At 51.0% G+C, this 20,222-nt stretch overlaps 1 protein-coding gene across 2 annotated transcripts in view; it reads left to right on the top strand.

The window, feature by feature from the left end:
* Nucleotides 1-19,645, top strand: part of FZD3 (frizzled class receptor 3) — a 41,312-nt gene extending 21,667 nt beyond the window's left edge. Inside the window, exons 3-8 of one of the 2 annotated variants that reach the window (XM_032954719.2) lie at nucleotides 3,328-3,524; nucleotides 12,377-12,500; nucleotides 13,448-14,347; nucleotides 14,602-14,753; nucleotides 15,392-15,649; nucleotides 16,354-19,645. In XM_032954719.2, the coding sequence (XP_032810610.2) occupies nucleotides 3,328-3,524; nucleotides 12,377-12,500; nucleotides 13,448-14,347; nucleotides 14,602-14,753; nucleotides 15,392-15,649; nucleotides 16,354-16,525 (1,803 nt within the window). In that variant the 3' untranslated portion in view covers nucleotides 16,526-19,645. Of the gene's footprint in view, nucleotides 1-3,327; nucleotides 3,525-12,376; nucleotides 12,501-13,447; nucleotides 14,348-14,601; nucleotides 14,754-15,391; nucleotides 15,650-16,350 lie in introns of both variants that reach the window. The other variant, XM_032954716.2, reaches the window with a different exon arrangement.
* The last annotated feature ends 577 nt before the right edge of the window (nucleotides 19,646-20,222 follow it).

Genomic DNA, 20,222 nt, shown 5'->3' with positions numbered 1-20,222 from the left:
CCGTGGGCAATTACAGCCAACGTGAGTTGAGCATGGACAATTAGACCCAAGCCGAAACATAACATATACAAAATAATGTTTAAAAATATTATTTTTATGATAGAATATAGTATTGTCATCAGTATGACATAATTATGCCAAGTTTGCAGTCGACACCACATTGGGAAGTGGGTTAAAATTGAGTTACAACATTTGAGAATGCAACAATAACAACAACAGACAGAGTGAGTTAATAAAAAGCGTGTAGTAATAATAATAGACGCGTCTAATTGTGCTTTGCAATGGCATTACGTGACACGCAAGAGCAATGTTTTCTCAGCCGTCTGTGCCGTCGGACGGCCTTGCCCCTCCTGTTGCAAGTCCAGGCGCGACAAAATCTTTCTTCTCCGCCGATTAACGCTCCGTAAAATAAATATTCCTCACGTGTTTCTCTACAGCTTCTTGAGGTGCGGCCAGTGTTTAGACACCGTGTAAATCCAAATTGTGTTGTTTGGTATGGTTTATTCTTAGGGCTATCGGTCCTTCTAGACTCATATCAAACAGGTACATTTGACTAAGCCAAGATTGGTTCGGTCGGCCACAGCTTTGATGGTGCTTTTGAAGGTCTGTCCCACTTTCACATTAACGAGTCTCACTCTCTCTCTCCGGGCAGCTGTGTTTATGTGCCACTTTTCCCCCTAACGTGGTACGCAAACACAGCTGCGAATGTCACTTCGCTGATGCCGCAATAATATCTGCTCGGTCATTCGCAGCTTCGCAATAGACTTTCTTGCAAGCCTTTCAAAGAGCCTCACAAACCCAGCCGCCCGCTGCTACTGCCGCCGCCGCCGCGTATAATTGTGGCGGGCAGACTCGGCAACCTTGACCTAACCACGTAAAACAAAACGCACGGCCTGTAACCACGGCAGAGCAGCGAAAAACTCCTGAAGCTGCCCCGGGCTGAATTGCTGCAGTTAGCTGACATGCGATAGCATCGACGGTTTTTGTTCTTTTTTTGCCGACATACTTTAAGGATTCAATGAAGATTACGTGACGGCATGTTTTGTTTTTTCTCCTCCCTTCCCTCCGTCATAATTGTAAAGCGAACCAAACAAAATGTCCTAAATGCCCGGCTTAACGCGCCGTTGACTACCATTTTGTCGACCTCTTGCCGCCGGCACCTGGCGTTTTAGCCACGTTCGCTCTCAGCCTCCCCTCTCCATAATCCCCCTTTGATGTCGCTTAATGCCACAACGTGTGACATGTGCGACAAGCACGGGGCGTTGAAATCAAGCCGCCGGTGTTATTGTAAAGGCACAGTGCGCCATTGAATGGGACGCGTCTCTCCTCCCCCGGTTTTCTGCCGCGCGCGTTGCATCCCGAGGGGCGTGTTTGTGCAAAGTCCCTGTCGAGATCCTGACCCGGGAGTCACCCAGCCCTGCTGCACCGCAACCCCCCCCACCACCACCGCACTGTGCCGCCACCGTTGTCCCCACTCGGTCTGCGACACGGCAGCGACGACGTCGTCTGCCCAGCGTGGGCCCTCTTGAGCCGGCCTCCCGTTGTGGGGCAGCTTTAAATAAATTGCGCGCGCATCGCCCGCTCTCGGTTTGTTGGAATTTTTTTTTTTGCCAACCTCTTGCGGCAGGGGCTGGCATCATAAACGGTCCAGTCGTGTAATGTGTAGGTAGGTGTACACCGTGGAGCAATTATGTACACAAAAATGCCAGTTATATACCCGACTGGTACCCGCTGTTCGTATTATCCGTGCCCCAAAATTTATCCCAACGCCTCTAATAATCCACAGGTACATGCTTCCCATTATCCGGATAAGAGTAACCCTTAAGTCGCTGTAAATTCATCCTTTCATCCACGGTAATCCGTGGTTTTGACGCGACTGTAATTATCCCCGAAGCAATCTCCCACGTGTGCATCACCCATCCACATTTATCTTTGCTTCTAGTCTTAGGATAAATGCAGATAATAGGACCTGCCGATAGCATTCCCCAATCATCTTCACGTTGTACCTCGCTTTACTTCACTGTGCAGGAAGAGCGACGCTCTAAGCGCCCACAACTAACAGACGCTGCCGCTTCCTGGTTGTGACTTCACGAAAACATTCACGCAACTGTACAGCCCCTTTTTTGTCAATCCGCTGCTTGATTAAGGTCTCCGCGTGACGTATGAGTTATCCGGGGTTTGTATGTGGCTCCACTCCGCCACACCGGCCATCGCGGGTCGGTGAAGGGGTGACCCGCGACCGCATCGGGAACGACGTTAGCCGTGGCCACAAATCGAACGCCGATTGTCGCCGCTGTCGGCACATCTCGGTCTCCACGGGTGCCCCCACCAAAATCCTATGATAAAAAAAGTTGGGGCACCACGGTGGTGATATGTTAACTCCCTAGCCTGATGTGCAGGAGGTCGTGGGTTCGATCCCGACCCTGACGCCTGCTGTATATTTAGGAGTTTGCGTGTTCTCTCTTTGGTCGTGTGGATTTTTTCTCCGGGTCCTCTTGTTTTTTCAGAATCAGAAAGGGTTTTATTCGCCATGAAAGTTCACACCGACACGGAATTTACTTTGGCAGGATGGTGCATACATTCAACATATAGGAATCTAAAATCTTAAATAAGTTTTAAACAAGTCTTACTATAATAATAAGGGTTAAAAGTTTAACTAACACCAAGGGGCTGAAGTGTATAAAATTGAATAAATATCGAATATAAAATAGCTTTAAGATATAATTTAAAAATAAAAAAATACAAATAGGTTAACATAGTTAATATCGGCAAGGTGTCATTATGTAGATAAAATGTTAAAATCAGTGTAAGCCCTTGCCCTTGTTTAACAGGCCAGCAGCAGATGGGAAGAAACTGTTTTTAATGCGTGAGGTTTTGGTCCTGATGGACCGAAGCCTTCTGCCAGAGGGGAGTAGCTGAAACAGAGAGTGTCCAGGGTGGGAGGAATCGGCCACAACCTTCCTCGCTCGCCTCATGGTCCTTGTCGTGTGCAGGTCCTCGAGGGTTGGTAGATTGCAGGCAATTACCTTCTCAGCAGTGTGGATGATACGCTGCAGTCTGCTCTTTTTTTTAAGAATAAAAATGCGTTTGGAGCATTTGGCTGCTGTAAATGTCCACGTGATATAAGCAACTCCGTTGAGCTTTTATTTGTGGCCAGGTCGCTTCTGAAAAAGCGCTGTACAGCTCAGTGGGCCTTATCTGATAAAATAGAAAATAGTTTAGTTTTTTTTTTAATTTGTCATTGCCTACCCTACCCGTGTCCTGATTACCCTTTGACCTTGTGACCCCGTGACACCCCCCCCCCCCCTTCTCTCCCGCCGCGTGCAGCCGTTCCACCCGCTGCTCAAGCTGGAGTGCTCCCCGGAGGCGCGCACTTTCCTGTGCGCGATGTTCGCGCCGGCGTGCGCGCCACCGGGCCGCGTGGTGCCGCCGTGCCGCGCGCTCTGCGGCCGCGTGCGGGACTCCTGCACCGAGCTGCGCGAGGTCTTCGGCATCCCCTGGCCCGACGAGATGGACTGTGGCAGGTGAGGGCCGTCTATCCGTCTGTCTCCGTCCATCTCCCTGCCTGCTTGCCGCGCTACCGCATTCAACTATTTTTGTTAAACTATTAAAACTAAGGGCCCCCCCCCCCCCCCCGCAAGCGAGTACCGCTTTTTTGGGATATCAACAGCGGTTGTCCGACGGGGTGACTGTCATGTCATAGGAATGTGGAATTTCCACCACCGTGAATGGAGATGAATGCCACCTGATGATCGTTAGTGCAGAAACACTTTGACTAAATAAGTAAAACAAATATTTGTTGGTGCCCATGTTTGTGATGCGCGTCTTCGCGGATGATGCGCACTGATTGAAAACTTTTCTTTAGGATCACGGTTGTGTTGCTATTCATGATCACAGTCACATTTGTAAAAACTAAAAAAAAACTACCGCATCCTGCTCATATTCGTCTCTTTCCACTGAATAACTTTTTGACCCCCGACGTTCCTAAAATCATCACACCTGCCACAAGGAATGTGGAATTCTCATCACAGGGGGAGTGCTGCAAGATGTGCATCGTCCCACGCATTTTTTCAGTTGGAAACGGCTGACTTAGCTGTCAGTGCCGGGCAAGGCCAGATTTATAACTGGGAATTTTAAACCCCCATCTTTCACTTCAAGTTATGCCCCCCCGCAACTCGTGAAAGAGGGGTTTGGAAATTTCAATTTGCTTTACGTGGTTTAGAATACCCGACTTGATTTACTGACGGCGAGTAAACACTGCATGCTGTGCAATGTTTACCCACATGGGGCGACAAACTGTTTATAATAGACCAGCGTCGTTCAGGAACTCGGAGTTTTTGTCATAGCCTTATGTGTTTCGATCCCTCAACGTCACTTGAAATGGAGCGTTCGGGCACAGCAAATTAAGCCTTCACACGTCCCACTCCCAACAAGGATATCCGCTGCTACGTGGCTCGAAGGCATTGCCTAATACCGGCCGCTGATGAAGGGCCGTTTCAGCTTCGCCAGTGAACCCAACTTCTTGGGGTCAATTCCGCGTCGTTTGGAGTCAATTTATTTTAGAGCGCCAGGAATGCGCGACTCGAACGCTCGCTTCAAGGCAAAGTCGCAGATGGCGCAGCGTCGCCGCCCTTGGCACCCCGTTCACGCACAGCAACGGCTGAGCCTCCGCTAAGGGGCCCACTTGGATATTTTTATTGCATGGTTGTCTATGCGGGGAAGCTCGATTTGGCGGTTTAGAGCTCGTTTACTGCCCGCAATCCTCGTCGGTTTCCCATGGCGAGCAATGATCTTTTCATCGCTCGTTCTCCCAAAATGGGGGCACTCATCGTTGTTTCGAGTTTGGGTTCAGGCTCTTTTATTGCCGCGCTGGTTCTCGGCGTCTCTCAAACACCGCACCCCCCCCCCCCCCCGCCGTGGGTTTCTCACGGGCCCGCTGCCTGCGCGGTGTTAGCGAGAGGAACGGCGGTCATGCATTAACGGATTCTTCTCCTAGATCAGTGTCACGGTCTGAACCCTCCAGACTCTCTATTAAATATTTGCCAGGCGGCCACGGTTACTCATGCCCCGTGCACTGTTGGCGCGGGACATGTTGACGACACCGCCGAATTCTCTCTCCCGCGTGCACGCGACCGCCCGTAGGTTGCTTATTTATTTATTTACTTGCGCCGATCGATCGGACTCGCGCGCGTGTGCTCGCGTTCCTTGCGCGGGCTGAAACCGTCTCGCTATTTACGGCGCGTCGCTGAAGCGGCGGCGGAGGACAGATATCTTAGCGCTTGAGGTCACTGCGGCGACATTCCGTTGGAAATTTTGTGGAGGCTGCCCTGGTTTTAATAAGCCGGGAATGCTACTGCTGTGGTGGAACGCTGGACGTGCCCAATCAGTTGGCCGTCAATTCTCAACTAAAATATTAGACTTTTTGTATTTTACTAGGTAAGGGCCCACTGAAAGCAGCTGTTTTTCAGAAGGGAACAGGCCACAAATGATAGCTCAACGGAATTGGCTGATCGCGTGGACATTTATAGGAGCCAAATACCCGATTCGCACGTTGATTCTAACAGTGGAGGGAAAAACCGGAAGACCCGGAGAAAATTCCATGCGACCACGGGGAGAGAGAGAGAGAGACACGCAAACTCCAAATATACAACAGGCGTCAGGGTTGGGATCGATTGCGTCTTCAGGCGTGTCAGTCGAAACAATGGGGCAAGTTTCTTGAATCGTTCCCCCCTCCCCACTGCCTCCATCTCCCCAGCAGTATAAATGGGCTCACCACAGTTGGTCGATAGGCAGGTCTGCGTGTGGTTTAAGTGGCACCTAACACTGGCCAACCCGAGAGTGGCACCTAACACTGGCCAACCCGAGAGAGTTCTGTACAGCGCCCTCTAGTGGAGGCCTCTCTGACAGCAGTGGAGCGAGCAAGCAATTGCAGGTCTGCAACTTTATCTTTCACCGTTTAATAATGAATAATTATAATTTCAGTCCCTTGGCAATCAAATGATGAAAGCCTCCGGAAATGCTGTGTAAGTTAGGCGGGTTGTGTGACCACACTTCATCACTTTAGCTGGTGTGGTTTGCTGAAGGAGGCTGCCCAGGATCTGTTCAGATGTCGTTCACCACTGACGTTCATCGTGGCTGGGAATCGAAATCGAGTAGCTGGGTTCAAAGTGCAGTGTGCCTACCACTGCGTCATCACTTTGCACCTCAATGCTAACACTGGTCGGGTACTTAACCCAGGAGAGCACTTGCCACACCACAACAGAAGCGTCCTAAGCCGTTTTGGACGTTGAGACATTTTCACGAACGAGCGTTTTTTGGCCAAACCACTTGCACGAGCGGGTGACACCCGGCACTGCCATCTCCTGTCCAAGCATCAACAGCCCCACGCCCGCAACACTGGCAAGCCCTGGTGGTGGTCACCCATCCAAGTTACTTACCGAGCCCAAGCCTCCTTAGCCTCCTCGATCCGATGAGACTTGTGTTGTTGGCGAGACGCCGCAACGCTGTGCGTTTTTTTTTTTAATTCTGCTGAAAGTGGCACTCGCGCGACTGCCGGTCTCGGTGCCAGACTGTGCACTCTGCTTGGCTCAGAACTGTCGTTGCTCTGCTGAATAAGAAGCGGGGGGGGGGGGGCCTGCGAGTGACAATCTCCCCGGGCTTGCGCACGGAGCCCAGCTTGTGCCAGGTGCCGCGTTTGGCCCTCGGCGTTTGGACCGTGCGTCTTTTTAAAACACGCGGCCTTCAAGGAGTTCAGTCGTCAGGGTTGTTTTTTCTCTTTCTCTAAGACGGTGAAACCTTCCAGACGCGCGCGTAGGTGTCAGGGCGGAGCAGGTCTGGGGAGGGAAAAGATAACACAGAACCCTTCAACGTCTGGCTGTCGTAACAAGTTGGTGTTGAGTGCAAAAAATATACCGGGTTGGCCTGAAAGAGATCCATCCATTATGTACGAATTCTAATTAGACGGTAGTTTGAGCTGGGTTGATAAACTATACATACACACATTGGGCGTAAGGTTTAAACGAAACAAAGAAAGGTAAAAGTGCAGCCCGGCAAATACTCGCTCACCCCACCACTGACGGACGGGCCTGCCTCCACTTAAGAGAGAGATCAAGAGAGCACTTGTGGAGGGTAATGGGCCTACTCTTCTATGCCGGCCCGATGTTGGGAGTATTATGCACAGAATCAGAATTAGAATATCTTTTTTATACTGGAGGAATCCGATGAGCTATCAAGCTCTTTTTCACAGATGTTCAGTAGGGGCAGGTCACAACGTTACAATAAATTTACCTCACCGCATGCCAGCTGCCAATTGCCCAACTGGTACGTACAAAGAAAGGGGGAGGAATTAAGAAACTTGTTTCAACTGCCGTGCCGGGAGATCTGATGTAATCGAAGCAGCGATCTCCGTTATGCGGATTAGCGTGATTGGCTGTGTATGGCGCGAAAGAAGTGAAATATACATGCAGGCCCAAGTGTGCTTACCGTCATCATCACACCATGTGTCCAGGTGGAATAGTTAATGCGGTGTCAGGACCGTGAAATATCTCAGTTGGAGGTTTTGGCGTCGGAGTTGGCGATAACGTTTTTGAACTTCACCTCAATCGCATGCCGCAGCTGACGTTTTGTAACAGCCGATGCTCTTCCGTGCGGATTTACTGTAGCCCCTGGCGCGGCCCGTCTCTTTGTCATCGCAGACACTCGACAAACTAACAGATGTGAGACCAGTTCTCTTTTCGACAACAACAACAACAACGGCGCCGATGACTCGGAAGAATTCCGAGCGTGCGGCGCGTTGACGGTTTCAGGCCGTCCCTCCTGGCCAGGAGTGAGTGAGCGAGCGGATTAGCCGTCGTTAAGAGGCGTACGAATGCCAGGTGTTTTGCTTGCCGTTGCTTTGACACAGTTGACAAGCCACGCAAAAAAAATCCTCCTCAACGCTACATTTTTTCCTTGCCTCCGTCCGCTAGCCCTTGTGGTTGACAAGAGGGGGGGTGGCGGGGGGGCTCCGGCTTGCGCCAGTGCATGAACGTATGTACGCAAGTTGAACTTCTTTCGCACTGCACGTAGCCTACCGTGTTGAGGTGGTCCATTTGGGGGGGCCCTGAGCATAACACCCCCCCCCCCGCCAACCCACCTTTTCATTAATACAATCCTCGTATATAGTATTGAGATACTAGAAATGTAGATACAAATTTGTGAGATGTAGTGAGATTACAGTAGACAATTAGAAACTAAACTAAAGGCCCCTTGAGTGGTGTCGGGACCTAATCTTTCGCGTGGGTTTGCTCTTGCCGGCAGCCACGAACTCTGGCTTGCACCGTCACGTATCTGCCTCCTCTTCCCCCCCCCCCCCCCCCCCCCATTTTTTCCCAAACAACAGATTGGATGTCAGGCATTGCGTGCGGTAACCGCATCGATTCGTCGACTTGAAATCGACGCGTTTCACGCTCGCGGCAAACGTGCAATCTAGTCGTGAGCGTCGTTTGTTTCGACCGCTGCACCGGGAGGTGGTGGTAGCAGAGACGAGTCCCAGTGATTGCGAGTCCATGGCGGCGGCAGCGGCATCCACATTTAAGATGGGCTGCTGTTCGGAGCGGCACAAGGACAGCGGAGCAAATGCGAGAGAGTGGCTGACAGCGGAAGCGAAGCTCCTCCTGCTGTTGCCTTCTTATCTAAATACTTTGTTGGGCGCAACAAAATATTTGGGCTTTATGGCACCTTTGTCTTCTGGAGTTGGTGCACCACTGGCTCGGATTGGTTGGTGGAAGTGTATACCGAGTGTCCGTTTTAAAATCGGACAGAGGCCTCTGGTGTTAACAACAGCAATGTGCCTTGAGATTTGTGCTGTTCATTGATGTTCAACTTTCTGCAAAGGCACAGGCGGTGCTTTCAATCTAGTACGCATGTATGTTGAACATCTTTCGCACCGTACATATTCAACCGTGCTCATCGACGCTAAACTGTTCAGCCTCCCTTTATGTAACCATGATGCGTTCAAATGTGGCACGACGTCTCACGTAGAACACGGCAACTTCATCGCTTCTGTTTTGCAATGTGGTTGCGTGTTACTGAGCAATTAAAATGAATTGCCGCCTGTATCTACGATCATTAACACAGTACAAGGTGGGGGGAGGCCCAACCCTGCCCTCCCACCACGCCTGGACAACCTAACCCCTTGGAACCTGGCAGGGCATATAGGCAAGGAACAGTGCCTACTCGGCCCTTTGCATTTATTTATTGTTGCTAATAAGCACCGGTAACTAAGGTATCTGTGCTCTTTATCTTTATAAATATAGCACGATGCAGCCTTCTCACTAATAAACACATCCATTCAGTCTCGCACGTAAAAAAACACATCCAGCCCTCTTTGCATTGGCGGTCACGTGACACCATCCAGCCAATGTGTGTGTCGTTCCTCAAGCAACATCAAACAGCTTCAAACGAGTTTGTGTGTTGCAAACAACTTTTTTTCCTCAGTATTCAGTTTAACACGTAGGCTTTCGTGACCAATATTATCCATACTTGAGGGGTTTTTTTGTTAGATTTCGTGAATATACAGTAAATGTGTCGCCAAACGCGCCACCACCCAACACAGCCAATTGGTAAGGTGTGTCACGTAAACAAAACATGCCAATTCGATACTGGTTCAGCACACCGGTGTGTTGGAGAGTAAGCCACAACATTTACAATTCGAGTACAAAAAAAAACCTTCATTATGAATTGTGAATCGAGCACGACGTTTCGCCGGTAATTATTTCAGCCTCTCTTAAAACATGGATTCTGCTGCTGTTGCTGCCGTGGACTTGCAGTCACTGGACTTGTCGCTGGTACCACCTCCTGGCGCAGCGGTCGACACGGTGACGCACGGTTCTAGATCTCCGTCGCCTCTCTCCGCCCAGCGGTATCAATGGGTACATTGTCGTGCGTCGATCAAGCAGGTCGCGCGTGGCAGGGTCAAGTGTGGCGGGTACTCCTACGTCTGCCAAGCGTGGTAGAGCAGGCCACAATACCCTCTATAGCTATCACTAGTCGAGGCCCTGTTACCAGTAGGGGCATGTGGGCATGGCATTTTGCATTGGTTGCGCATTTACCATCACACCACGTATCTTAAACGCAGCAACGCGGACGTAAACTTTTATTGTAAGCAACATTATCGCGTGAAAATTGCTCCATTAGGCTCGTGAGAAACACCGGCTGAACGATGAGTGTCACCGTGCTGCATGTGCAGTCGTATGTATGTTGAACTTCTTTCGCACCATACGTAGCCAACCGTGCTAATCGGAGGTGCCGGTGAAGAGACAACAACCTAAACACTAAAAGCAGCTCTGAAGAAGTGAGTTTTCAATCTAGATTTAAAAGTGCATAGCTCCAGGGGCTTCCCAATATTGGAAGGTAGACCGTCGTTCCAGACGGCCGCAGAAGCGCATCTGAAAGCACGCGACGTGGTGACCGTCTTTGTTCGATGGCAAGCGAAAAGCCGCTGCCGCGAGGATGGGCGGGGGTTCGAGTGATGGTTCAAGCTCCTTGACGGGACCAGCAAGGGTATTGTGATTAATTTGTGGCAAGCACTTTGTGTTCCTGCCCGCTTCACACAGCCCCCACTCGCTCGCACGTCCACAACTTGCAATTGCCATTGAAGGATAAGAGGTAAGGGTGCAGCCCTGCAAGTGTTTTTGCTCATGATACTGCTGTGGGAAGGCTTCCACCCGTGGGAGCTCTATGGAGCTGGAAGGGCCGGTAGGTGAACACACAAACATACAGACGGATAGACGCACAGACGGGTGGCCACACGAATGGACGAACATATGGACGGATACATCGATGACGGACGTACGGACGGACAAACACACGGACGGATAATCACATTGATAGATGGACTCATGGAAGGATGGATGAACGGATGGACACATGGATGGGACAGAGTGACAAGCGGGCAGGTGCACGGATTGTCACGCAGACGGTCGCATGGACAGACGGCCGTGCGGACAGACGGCCGGCTGGGAGGGGGGAGGCTAAGAGGAGGAGGGACGTGTGAAAGTGAAGTTTTTGGTCGTTTCACACGGCTGGGTTTCTAATTAAGGCCGCGAGCGAGAGCGTGGTACCAGGGAGGCGCTAAACATCCGCTCCGACTAATGGTGTCCGTTGGCAGTGTTTGACTCGTGCCCCCACCACTCCCCCCCCCCCCCTCCTCCAGAGACTCGCGTGTGCCTCATTTTTCTAATTAAAGTAGAGTTTAATTGATCACATTCACCCCCTGTGCATGCCTCTGTATAAATTCGATTTCACGGGATTTGCTCAGCGTGAAATTATTTCATTTTGAAACGGAAATGAAACTGTTTGAAGGATTTATTATTATTACTATGGGAGCGGGGCACGCGAGTGGTAAATCGCCCGTTTACCAGTGCACCGGGACACGTGGCTCGCGAGTGGATTGATGGAATGCTCTTACCGAGGCTTTACATTTTCACTTCAGATTTGCTTTTACAAAAGGAAGTTACGTGCTCAGGTGTTGACATTTTAACCGACACACCCAGAAATCTCTTTCCTCGCCCCCTCGTCACACACACGTACGCACGCACTCAAAAGATCTGTTTCCTTCTTGATTTGAAGCTTTCGTGACTGCAGGAATCCATACTCTTTGGTTCTTTCGGTAAAGTCACGTGGGTAGAAATAAAATCAAACAAACAAACACGACGTTTCGATCGCAACACAAGCGGCCGCTTGTGTTACTTCTAACTACGTGATTTTACCGAAAGAACCAAAGAGTATGTATAGCTCCTTTTCAGAAGCGAACTAAACATAAATGGTAGCTCAATGAAGTGGCTTATCACGTGGAACTTTTTTAGCAGAGCGGCGGCTGACAGATATCTTAAGCGCTTGAGATCACTGCGGCTGCATTCCATTGGAAACGTTGTGGACGCTGCCCTGGTTTTAATAAACTGGGATGCTACTGCTGTGGTGGAACTCTGAGCACGCCGGATGTGCGCAATCAGTTGGCCTTCAGTTCTAAACTATAATGTTAAACTTTTTGTTATTTTATCAGGTAAGTCCCACTGAGCTATGCAGCTCTTTGTTCAGAACGGAACAGGCCACAAATGATAGCTCAACGAAAGTGGCTTATCGCGTGGACGTTTATAGGAGTCAAATACTGGAAACGCACGTTGATTCTAAATGTGGAGAGAAAAACCCGAAGACCCGGTGAAAAATCAATTTGACCACGGGGACAGAGAGAGAGAGACACGCAAACTCCCAATATACAAGCGTCGTGAAGGTCAGGATCGAACCTACGACCTCCTGCCTACCATGCGAGCTAGTTAACATCTCGCCACCGCGGCTCCCCATAACTTAATTGCACGCCTGCCGTTGCTTGGTCCAGGCTGGAGGAGTGCGATGAGCCCTACCCCATGTCGCCGCGGCCGATGGTGAGTGGCGCTACGCCACAGACCACCCAGCACTCGGCCCAGCGCGACTACGGCTTCTGGTGTCCGCGCGAGCTCAAGGTCGGTACCAATGGCAGTGGATCCGGGAGGGGGGTGCGTGTGGTGGCGGTGGGAGGGGATGGGTGGGGGGGGTTTTGATGCTGTCCTGGTCACCAGGAGTGGGTCGTCACCCTGTCTTTTGTGGGCGCCACGGTGGCAAGATGTTAACTCCCTTGCCTGGAATGCAGGAGGCTGTGGGTTCGATCCCGACCCTGAGGCCTGTGTAAATTGAGTTTGCATGTTCTCCCCACGGTTGCGTGGATTTTCCTCCGGGTCCTCCGGCTCCTCCGGAATTTTTCCTCCACTTTTAGAATCGACGTGCGTTTTAGAGTATTTGGCTACTATAAATTTCCACGTGATAAGCCACTTCTTTGAGCTATCATTTGGGGCCAGATCGCTTCTAAAAAAAAAAGCACTATATAGCTCAGTGGACCATACCTGGTAAAATAAAAAAGATTTGTCTTAAAAAAAAACGGGCGAAAAAATTTACTTTTGGACCCAAGCCTTCTTTAACGCTGCCACCTTGTGGGGAAAGAGGACGCGTGAGCTGTGCCACAGCCAATACAGCCCGGGTCGGCCTGTCCCCCACGTGTGTTCCCACACGCACGTCGACTGGAAATGTCAGACACCGTGCCGGACATCAAGCGGCGTGCTCCGAAAAGACGTGCCCACTCGAAGCAGCGCAACCGTGCAAACCTCCGTGGTAATTCAGGCCAATTGTAAAGCCGTCCACTCATCCGTCTGGAAATCTGCACGAGCCGATTTTCATCGCCCGATCTCCACGGTGGACGCGTTTTCCCCCCATTGGCTGCTATTCCGCGTTGTTCGTTTCGACCTCGTAACTTCTTCGCAAAGGTCATTGGGAACAGAGAAACTAAACTTTACGATGTCAACCAATCTGGTGAGCTAGCAGGATTTGAAGATCCCGTACACCGCAATCCCGTGACCCTCGCCGCGTGAACCCGCAGGTCCCGTCGGGGCTCGGCTACTCGTTCATGGGCGTGCCGGACTGCTCGCCGCCGTGCCCCAACATGTACTTCAGCTCCGGCGAGCTGGAGCTCACGCGCTACCTGGTGGGCGTCATGTCCGTCGTGTGCCTCGTCGCCACCACCTTCACCTTCCTCACCTTCCTGCTCGACCGCAAGCGCTTCCGCTACCCGGAGCGGCCCATCATCTTCTACGCGACCTGCTACGTCGCCGTCTCGCTCTCCTTCCTCGTCGGCTTCCTCCTGGACGACTCCGCGGCCGCCTGCAACGCGCCGGGGCTCGCGCCCGGCGCCGCCGGCACCGTCACGCAGGGCTCGCGCAACAACAAGGCGTGCACCGCCGTCTTCATGCTGCTCTACTTCTCCGCGATGGCCGGCGCCCTCTGGTGGGTGGTGCTCACCATCACGTGGTTCCTGGCCGCGGGCCTCAAGTGGGGGCGCGAGGCCATCGAGAAGAGGGCGGCCGCGTTCCACGCGCTCGCCTGGGGCCCGCCGGCCGCGCTCACGGTGGCGCTGCTGGCGCTGAACAAGGTGGAGGGCGACAACCTGAGCGGCGTGTGCTACGCGGGCCTCTACGACGTGACGACGCTGCGTTACTTCGTGCTCGCGCCGCTGGGCGCGTGCGCCGCCGCGGGCCTCTCGCTGCTGCTCGCCGGCATCGTGTCGCTGAACCGCGTGCGCCTCGAGATGCGCCACGACGGGCGCAACCAGACGAAGCTCGTCAAGTTCATGGTGCGCATCGGCGTGTTCAGCGTGCTCTACCTCGTGCCGCAGCTGGCGCTCGTGGCGTGCCTCGTGTACGAGCAGGCGTCGCGCGCCGCCTGGGAGGCGACGTGGCTGCGCGATCGCTGCACCGAGTACCGCATACCGTGCCCCTACCAGGTAGGTGTGGTGGGTAAGGGCGGGCGCGTTGACCGTTCCTCTCCAGCGATTCGATGGACTTTCAGCGGTCCAGAGCCGATTCGCGAATTTTATTTGAGTTTCCTTTACCGCGTTTTTTATTTCTTCTCCTCCCCCTTCCCCCCGTCTCGTTTCCGTGGTTTCGTTCGCGCCGGCGGCCTTAACGACGATTGACTCTCGCAGAAACGCGCACGAGCGGTGACGTTTGGGCGCGTCTTGTGTCGACCGCGACGCAGGCGAACCAGCCGAAGCAGCGGCCGGCGCTCGTGCTCTTCCTGGTGAAGTACTTCACCACGCTCGTCGTCGGAATCCCGCCCGCCTTCTGGGTCGGCAGCCGCAAGACGTGTCTGGGATGGGCGGCCTTCCTGTCGGGACGACGGCACAAGCAGTGAGTGCCGTCCTCCTCCCGATCTGGACAGCCAGCTCTGTTCGCCCACACGCTCTTATCCACGCTCGTACAACAAATTTCACGACAAACTATATTCGTATTATCTACGGCAGTGGTTCTCGACCGGGGATACGTGTACCCTTGGGTCCACGTGGCAATGTTCCAGGGGGTACGTGAGGTGATTTATAAATGTGTGAAATTATATCACACATGAGTCATTGGTGAATAATCATGTATGAATCCATATGGTAACTTTGATTGGAAACAATGCGGTTTCCAAGAGTAACCAGCGAGCACGGCCAAATGATGGTCACGCACGCAGAGCGTACGCTTGCAGTTACTAGCAAGATGGACATTTTGTTAAAATAGCGTTGTTCAATATTCATACATTTATTATCTCGGAAGCATGTTCGGTCAGGAAATGGGGGGGTGGGGTTGGCTACAGTTGCAAAATAAGGTTGAGAGTAACGACTGATCTACAGGACCCCTTTTTTCCACTTTACCCTTTCCGGCGATAATGCAGTCGGTGTTAAGATGTTCAAACACCAAACAGACACCTACTGCAAGGCATCAAGTGTGCATTAACCACGCAAGCTTGTGCTAACATATGCAATCCCCTCGCCCCTCCCACCCCGCAGGGCGGTAGTTAACGAGAGCCGGCGGGTGCTGGAGGAGTCTCACGACGTCTGCTCCCAGACGCTGCTGGCGTCCGCGCCGCGCAAGTCCCGCGGCACCTCGACGCAGGGCACGTCCACGCACGCCTCCTCCTCCAACGCACTCGAGGAGGCGACGGCGCCGCCGCCGCCGCCGCCGCCGCCGGGGCTGTGCGGCAGCAGCAAGCCCAGCAGCCAGCACAGCCGCGTGAGCGGCACGCACGGCAAGCCGCCCGACGCCAGGTTCGCCACGGGCACGCTCCCCCGCCCTCCCCCGCCCTTCCCCCCCCCCGCGGGAAGACGTTCACGGCGCGTTCGTCGTTTTATTTTCGTCGTGAAGTCGGTCGTGAGGCGCGGTGGCCCGGTCGATGGCTTGCCTGCCGCTTGCACCACCAGCGGAGAGGTTTTGAATAACGGCTATTGCGAGGGCGCAGCGTTTCGCATGGTGTTTTCGCGCCTCCGATTCGCGTGGTTGGCTACGTATTTTGCGAAAGACGTTCTGCATGCATACAGTTATGTTGTGCAGAAGTGTCACAGCAGGGGGCGATGTGCTCTCCTTAGTGAGTCATTTGTGAGTAATGTTTCAAATTTGGACCGTGACACTGGCTTATCCTTTCTCTGATAGTGTCACGGGAGTTTTAACTTCCATTGTGAAGCGGACCAGGTTAATGCACCCTCAGTATTAACCAGGGAGGCCACTGGGTACCAACCGCGAACCTCTGCAACAAGCGGCAAAACGCGCGACTGTCCGGCCGCGTCACCGCTGCAAGGCAATTTGTTCGAGCGAGCAAAACCCTGGCAACCGGTTTCGACCCTCCAGGTACTCATTGGCGGAGCGAGTCAGGCACGTTAAGGAAAAAACCGCTGCGGCTGCCGAATGTTGTTGGCGAGAGCTCGACGCTCCGTGGGTGTGACGGCTACTGCGTCTCTCTCGCCCGCCACAGCAGGCACACGCCCAACAGCAGGCGGAGCGCGACGGTCCTCCCGTCCCCCGCGCGGCACAACAGCTGCAAGAGCAACAGCAACAGCCAGGAGCTGCCGGGACAGCCGCGGCACATCACCCTCGGCGCCAACTCGCCACACCACCACCACCACCACCAGGACAGCACAAGCGCGTGACCTCCGCTCTCTCCGCTCTGCCCCGTGAGGACTGTGCCACGTCGTCGCCGCCGCCGCCGCCGCCGTCTTTTCGCCACGTGTGTAAAAATGTAAACAGAATGTGGACAAAGGTCACGCGCGGAGATGGTTTGCACTTCAGTCGCGCATCCTGGCAAGTGGGCGTTTGGCACGGCGTTTTGTAAATCGGGCACGCTAAATGGTTTGCCCGTGGTCGAATCGGCCGGAATGCGCCCCAATATTGGACGCAAAGCGAGGTCGAGGCTGGATAGCGCTTGGATGGGATGGGCGGTGACCGCCACGCATTAAACAGGTGTTGTAGGCTGCTGAGGGCCTAACTTGTCAGCAGAGGAGAGTGCAGCAAATCCCATCGTTTACCTGCACTATGCTCCCAACGTGAAGGTGCGCTGCCAGCCTTCACCACTCCTCAATGACCAGCGTGGTGAATTATGGTCGGTTAACCCGCTCGTCACTGCACGGGGAGGCCCTCATCCAGAAGTGGTTTGACAAAAGCACTAAAGGGTTGAAATAGTGCTAAGCAGTACGTATGGACGATGCATCTGATATAGATATACTGCCCGTACCAATTATGTACGAGTGGAAACGCCACCATCTGCGTCGTCGGGGTCTAATTGCCGTTAACTGACAATAATTCCATTTTTCATGGTGAGAAATGTTTTGATTAAGAAAAACTGAAAAATATGAATGTATTTATGCTGAGGAGTTTTTTTACACTACGTGCAAAGTTGATGCATTTCTTTTATTACCGTGGTACGGTTTATGCTTTTATGAGATAGAGTAATATGTAAAATGTTTGGCCATTTTTGAAAGAAATATTTTTAAATGAACAAACTTAACGTACCGTGTACACACCCTGGGCCTAGTGCGTGTTTAATGGATTGGTGAGAAATACTCTTTTTTTGTATTTCTAAAGGCATTTTTTAACAGGCGAGTGGTCCCTTTTAGCCAATCAAAAACCCATAGGCACTGCAAAAATATAGGAATGTAATATTTTGCCTACAGGGGAAGTCGCCCCTTGAATTAGAGCCGTAGAGGCCAATGTTAAGCAAACTACTCGGGTGTTGCTGCTGCGTTGCATAAGCACAATCAACATCGACAAAAAATCTTAACGCGTTCCATATCAATAACACCCGTGGCCTTAAAGGAAAAATATATAGCAGGTGACGTTTCAGGGAGTGGCCCTTTTCAGATTTATGTGTGATAAAGGACCATTGTCTGAAACGTTGCCCATTATTTGTATTTCCTTTTAAGGCCGCATTGTTATTGAGAAATGTGTTGAGTTCCTTTATGTAAGTCAATGGGGCTTTGCTCGAGAAATAAACTTCTGAACTTCTCAATATTTGTATGCTGGGGCGGGATGCTGTCGTGGTGATGTAATGGCACAATAGGCTTGCCGTTCAGAGGGTGGCCTGCCTTCCTCTCTGTCCGCCCAGCAAGTTTAAACGGAGAGCCGGTCGATTGGCACGTGACGTGTGGTGGGGTAAAGTGTGGGAAGAGTAGGCCAAAAAGCTTCCTCTGGGGGGAGCTTTTTAGAGCTCCCTCTTCTCATGGAGGTCTTTCTCTGCCAGCAGGAGAAGGTACAAACTCCGTAAAGCACCCCGGTCAGGAATGTAACATGGGTCCCTCAACTGGATTCTCAAGTGCAGCTAGTTTGGTGGAACTCGGCACAGTCGTCAATGTATACCAGTCAGCTCACGTAAAATGCTTATTGATTTAAAAGCATTCGTATGTAAATTGAACAGATTGTGTGAAGATCCTTTGGACTACAATACAACATTTACATTTGTTGTCATTCAGAAAGTTTGGAGAGAACGTGTTCCCTTTTATTTTGTACATGTTATAAGGTGGTCTTAACATTACTTGCCTAATTACAAAATACATTTTATCAACTTTGCTAAATGATTGTCTAAATGCTATTTGTATAATGACTTTATTGTTTAGCAATATTTTTTAAAACTAATTTGGTAAGTTAAACAAAACAATTTGACCATAATTTTCTAAAACACTTAATTTTACTGAAACTTCAGATAGGATAGCAAGTGAAAGACAGTAAAACATTGGATTGCGAGTAACTTGGTCTGCGAGTGTTTTGCAAGACGAGCAATTTTTTTAAATAAATATTAATTTGATAAACGAGCGAGATCTTGCAATACGAGTAGTACGTATACGCTTTGTCTGCCGAGCGTCACGTGATCACAACTGATATACGAGTGCTTTGGATTACAAACACGTTTCCGGAATGAATTATGCTCGCAATCCAAGGTTTTACTGTATAAGTAAATGTGTTTGATGAGGTTGAGTTGTGGCGCAGTGCATTGCACACTTGTGTTGTCATTTCGGTGAGCTAAGTTTGATTCCTGGCCTGGATTAATATCGCTGGCGAGGTGCTATTAGAACCAGTTCTTCTCCCAATTCAGCAGCCCTCTCTGACCAACGTGGTCAAATAAACCCCCCCCCCCCAAGATCAACGCAATTAATTGACAAAAGGACTGTAAATTATTATATGTTTGACGACTGAATCAAAGTTGTTGGGGTTTTTTTTTACAGGTATAACATCACGTTTTTGGTTTTATAAATGTCTCCAATTTATGTTACTACTGAACTTACACACACGTGAATGTATAAATGTTATAGTAACAAAGATTCGTAATAAATTAAGACATTCATTTATTTGCTTTTGTCTGATATTGGCACTAAATGTTGTACTATGTATAAATGGGCAAGATGTGTGTGTATATATATACGTTCGTGCTCACCATGGAAGAAAACTATGAGATTGTGTCTGTTAACGGTCGGGAGGGATGTTCCCACGTGGTATATATACGATTCGTGATTTTTGACCAAAAAAACGGCTGTTGCCTTTTTTATATAATAAATAATTGGGAACTCTTAATTTGTAATATTGTATATGTTTGATGCAGAGAAACAACAGCAGTTGTCAAATTTAAGCAAACTAAAAGAGATGTTTACTATGTGACTTTTGTACACAGGGATCCTTGTTGCGAAGGTTTCGTCATCTGTTGAGACACTGTAGTAAATGAATGTGTATGTATGTATGGCCGTTTGTACTAGATTTCAAACATAAAAGTTGTAATACCTGAATTTACGGCGGTTGTGTGAGTTCTTTGAATACGAAGAACCTGCGACATCCACGTCCTTGTTATTGCATTTCAGGGGGGGGGGGGGCGGGGAAGCCGTTTTCTCACCGGTGTCAAAACCCGGAGTGCTAATCCCTGGGTTTTTGAATGCAGCTTTCGCCCACCCGTAATTTAAATGTGCAGTGCGAGTTGATGGCCTCACCACAGTCAACAGCGAGCGCGTTACACGCTTTGCTACTGGATCTCGTCTGCCAGCCGAGTCGCGGAAAGCTCAATGGGGCATTCGTCGGGAAATTTGTTTCTGACTTCCCTATCGCGTTCATTTTTTTTGTTGCATTTAACTGGATTAAACTCCCAGCTGTGGCAATGCATCGGTAGAGTGAGATTACAAGATGGGTCGGAGAGCACGTGGAGGGGAGTCCTGTAACAGCGAGATGAGAGGAGAGAGGTAGGAGAGTGCGTGGAGGGGAGTAGAGTGAGATGAGAGGGGAGAGGTAGGAGAGTGCGTGGAGGGGAGTAGAGCGAGATGAGAGGGGAGAGTAAGGGGAGTGCGTGGAGGGGAGTAGAGTGAGATGAGAGGG

The sequence above is a fragment of the Petromyzon marinus genome, chromosome 15 (assembly GCF_048934315.1).
Source record: "Petromyzon marinus isolate PM22_M1 ecotype Great Lakes invasive population chromosome 15, UKy_Petmar_22M1.pri1.0, whole genome shotgun sequence".
NCBI lineage: Eukaryota > Metazoa > Chordata > Hyperoartia > Petromyzontiformes > Petromyzontidae > Petromyzon > Petromyzon marinus.
The sequence above is the reverse complement of the archived record's forward strand: the minus strand, read 5'-3'. Positions and strand labels throughout refer to the sequence as shown.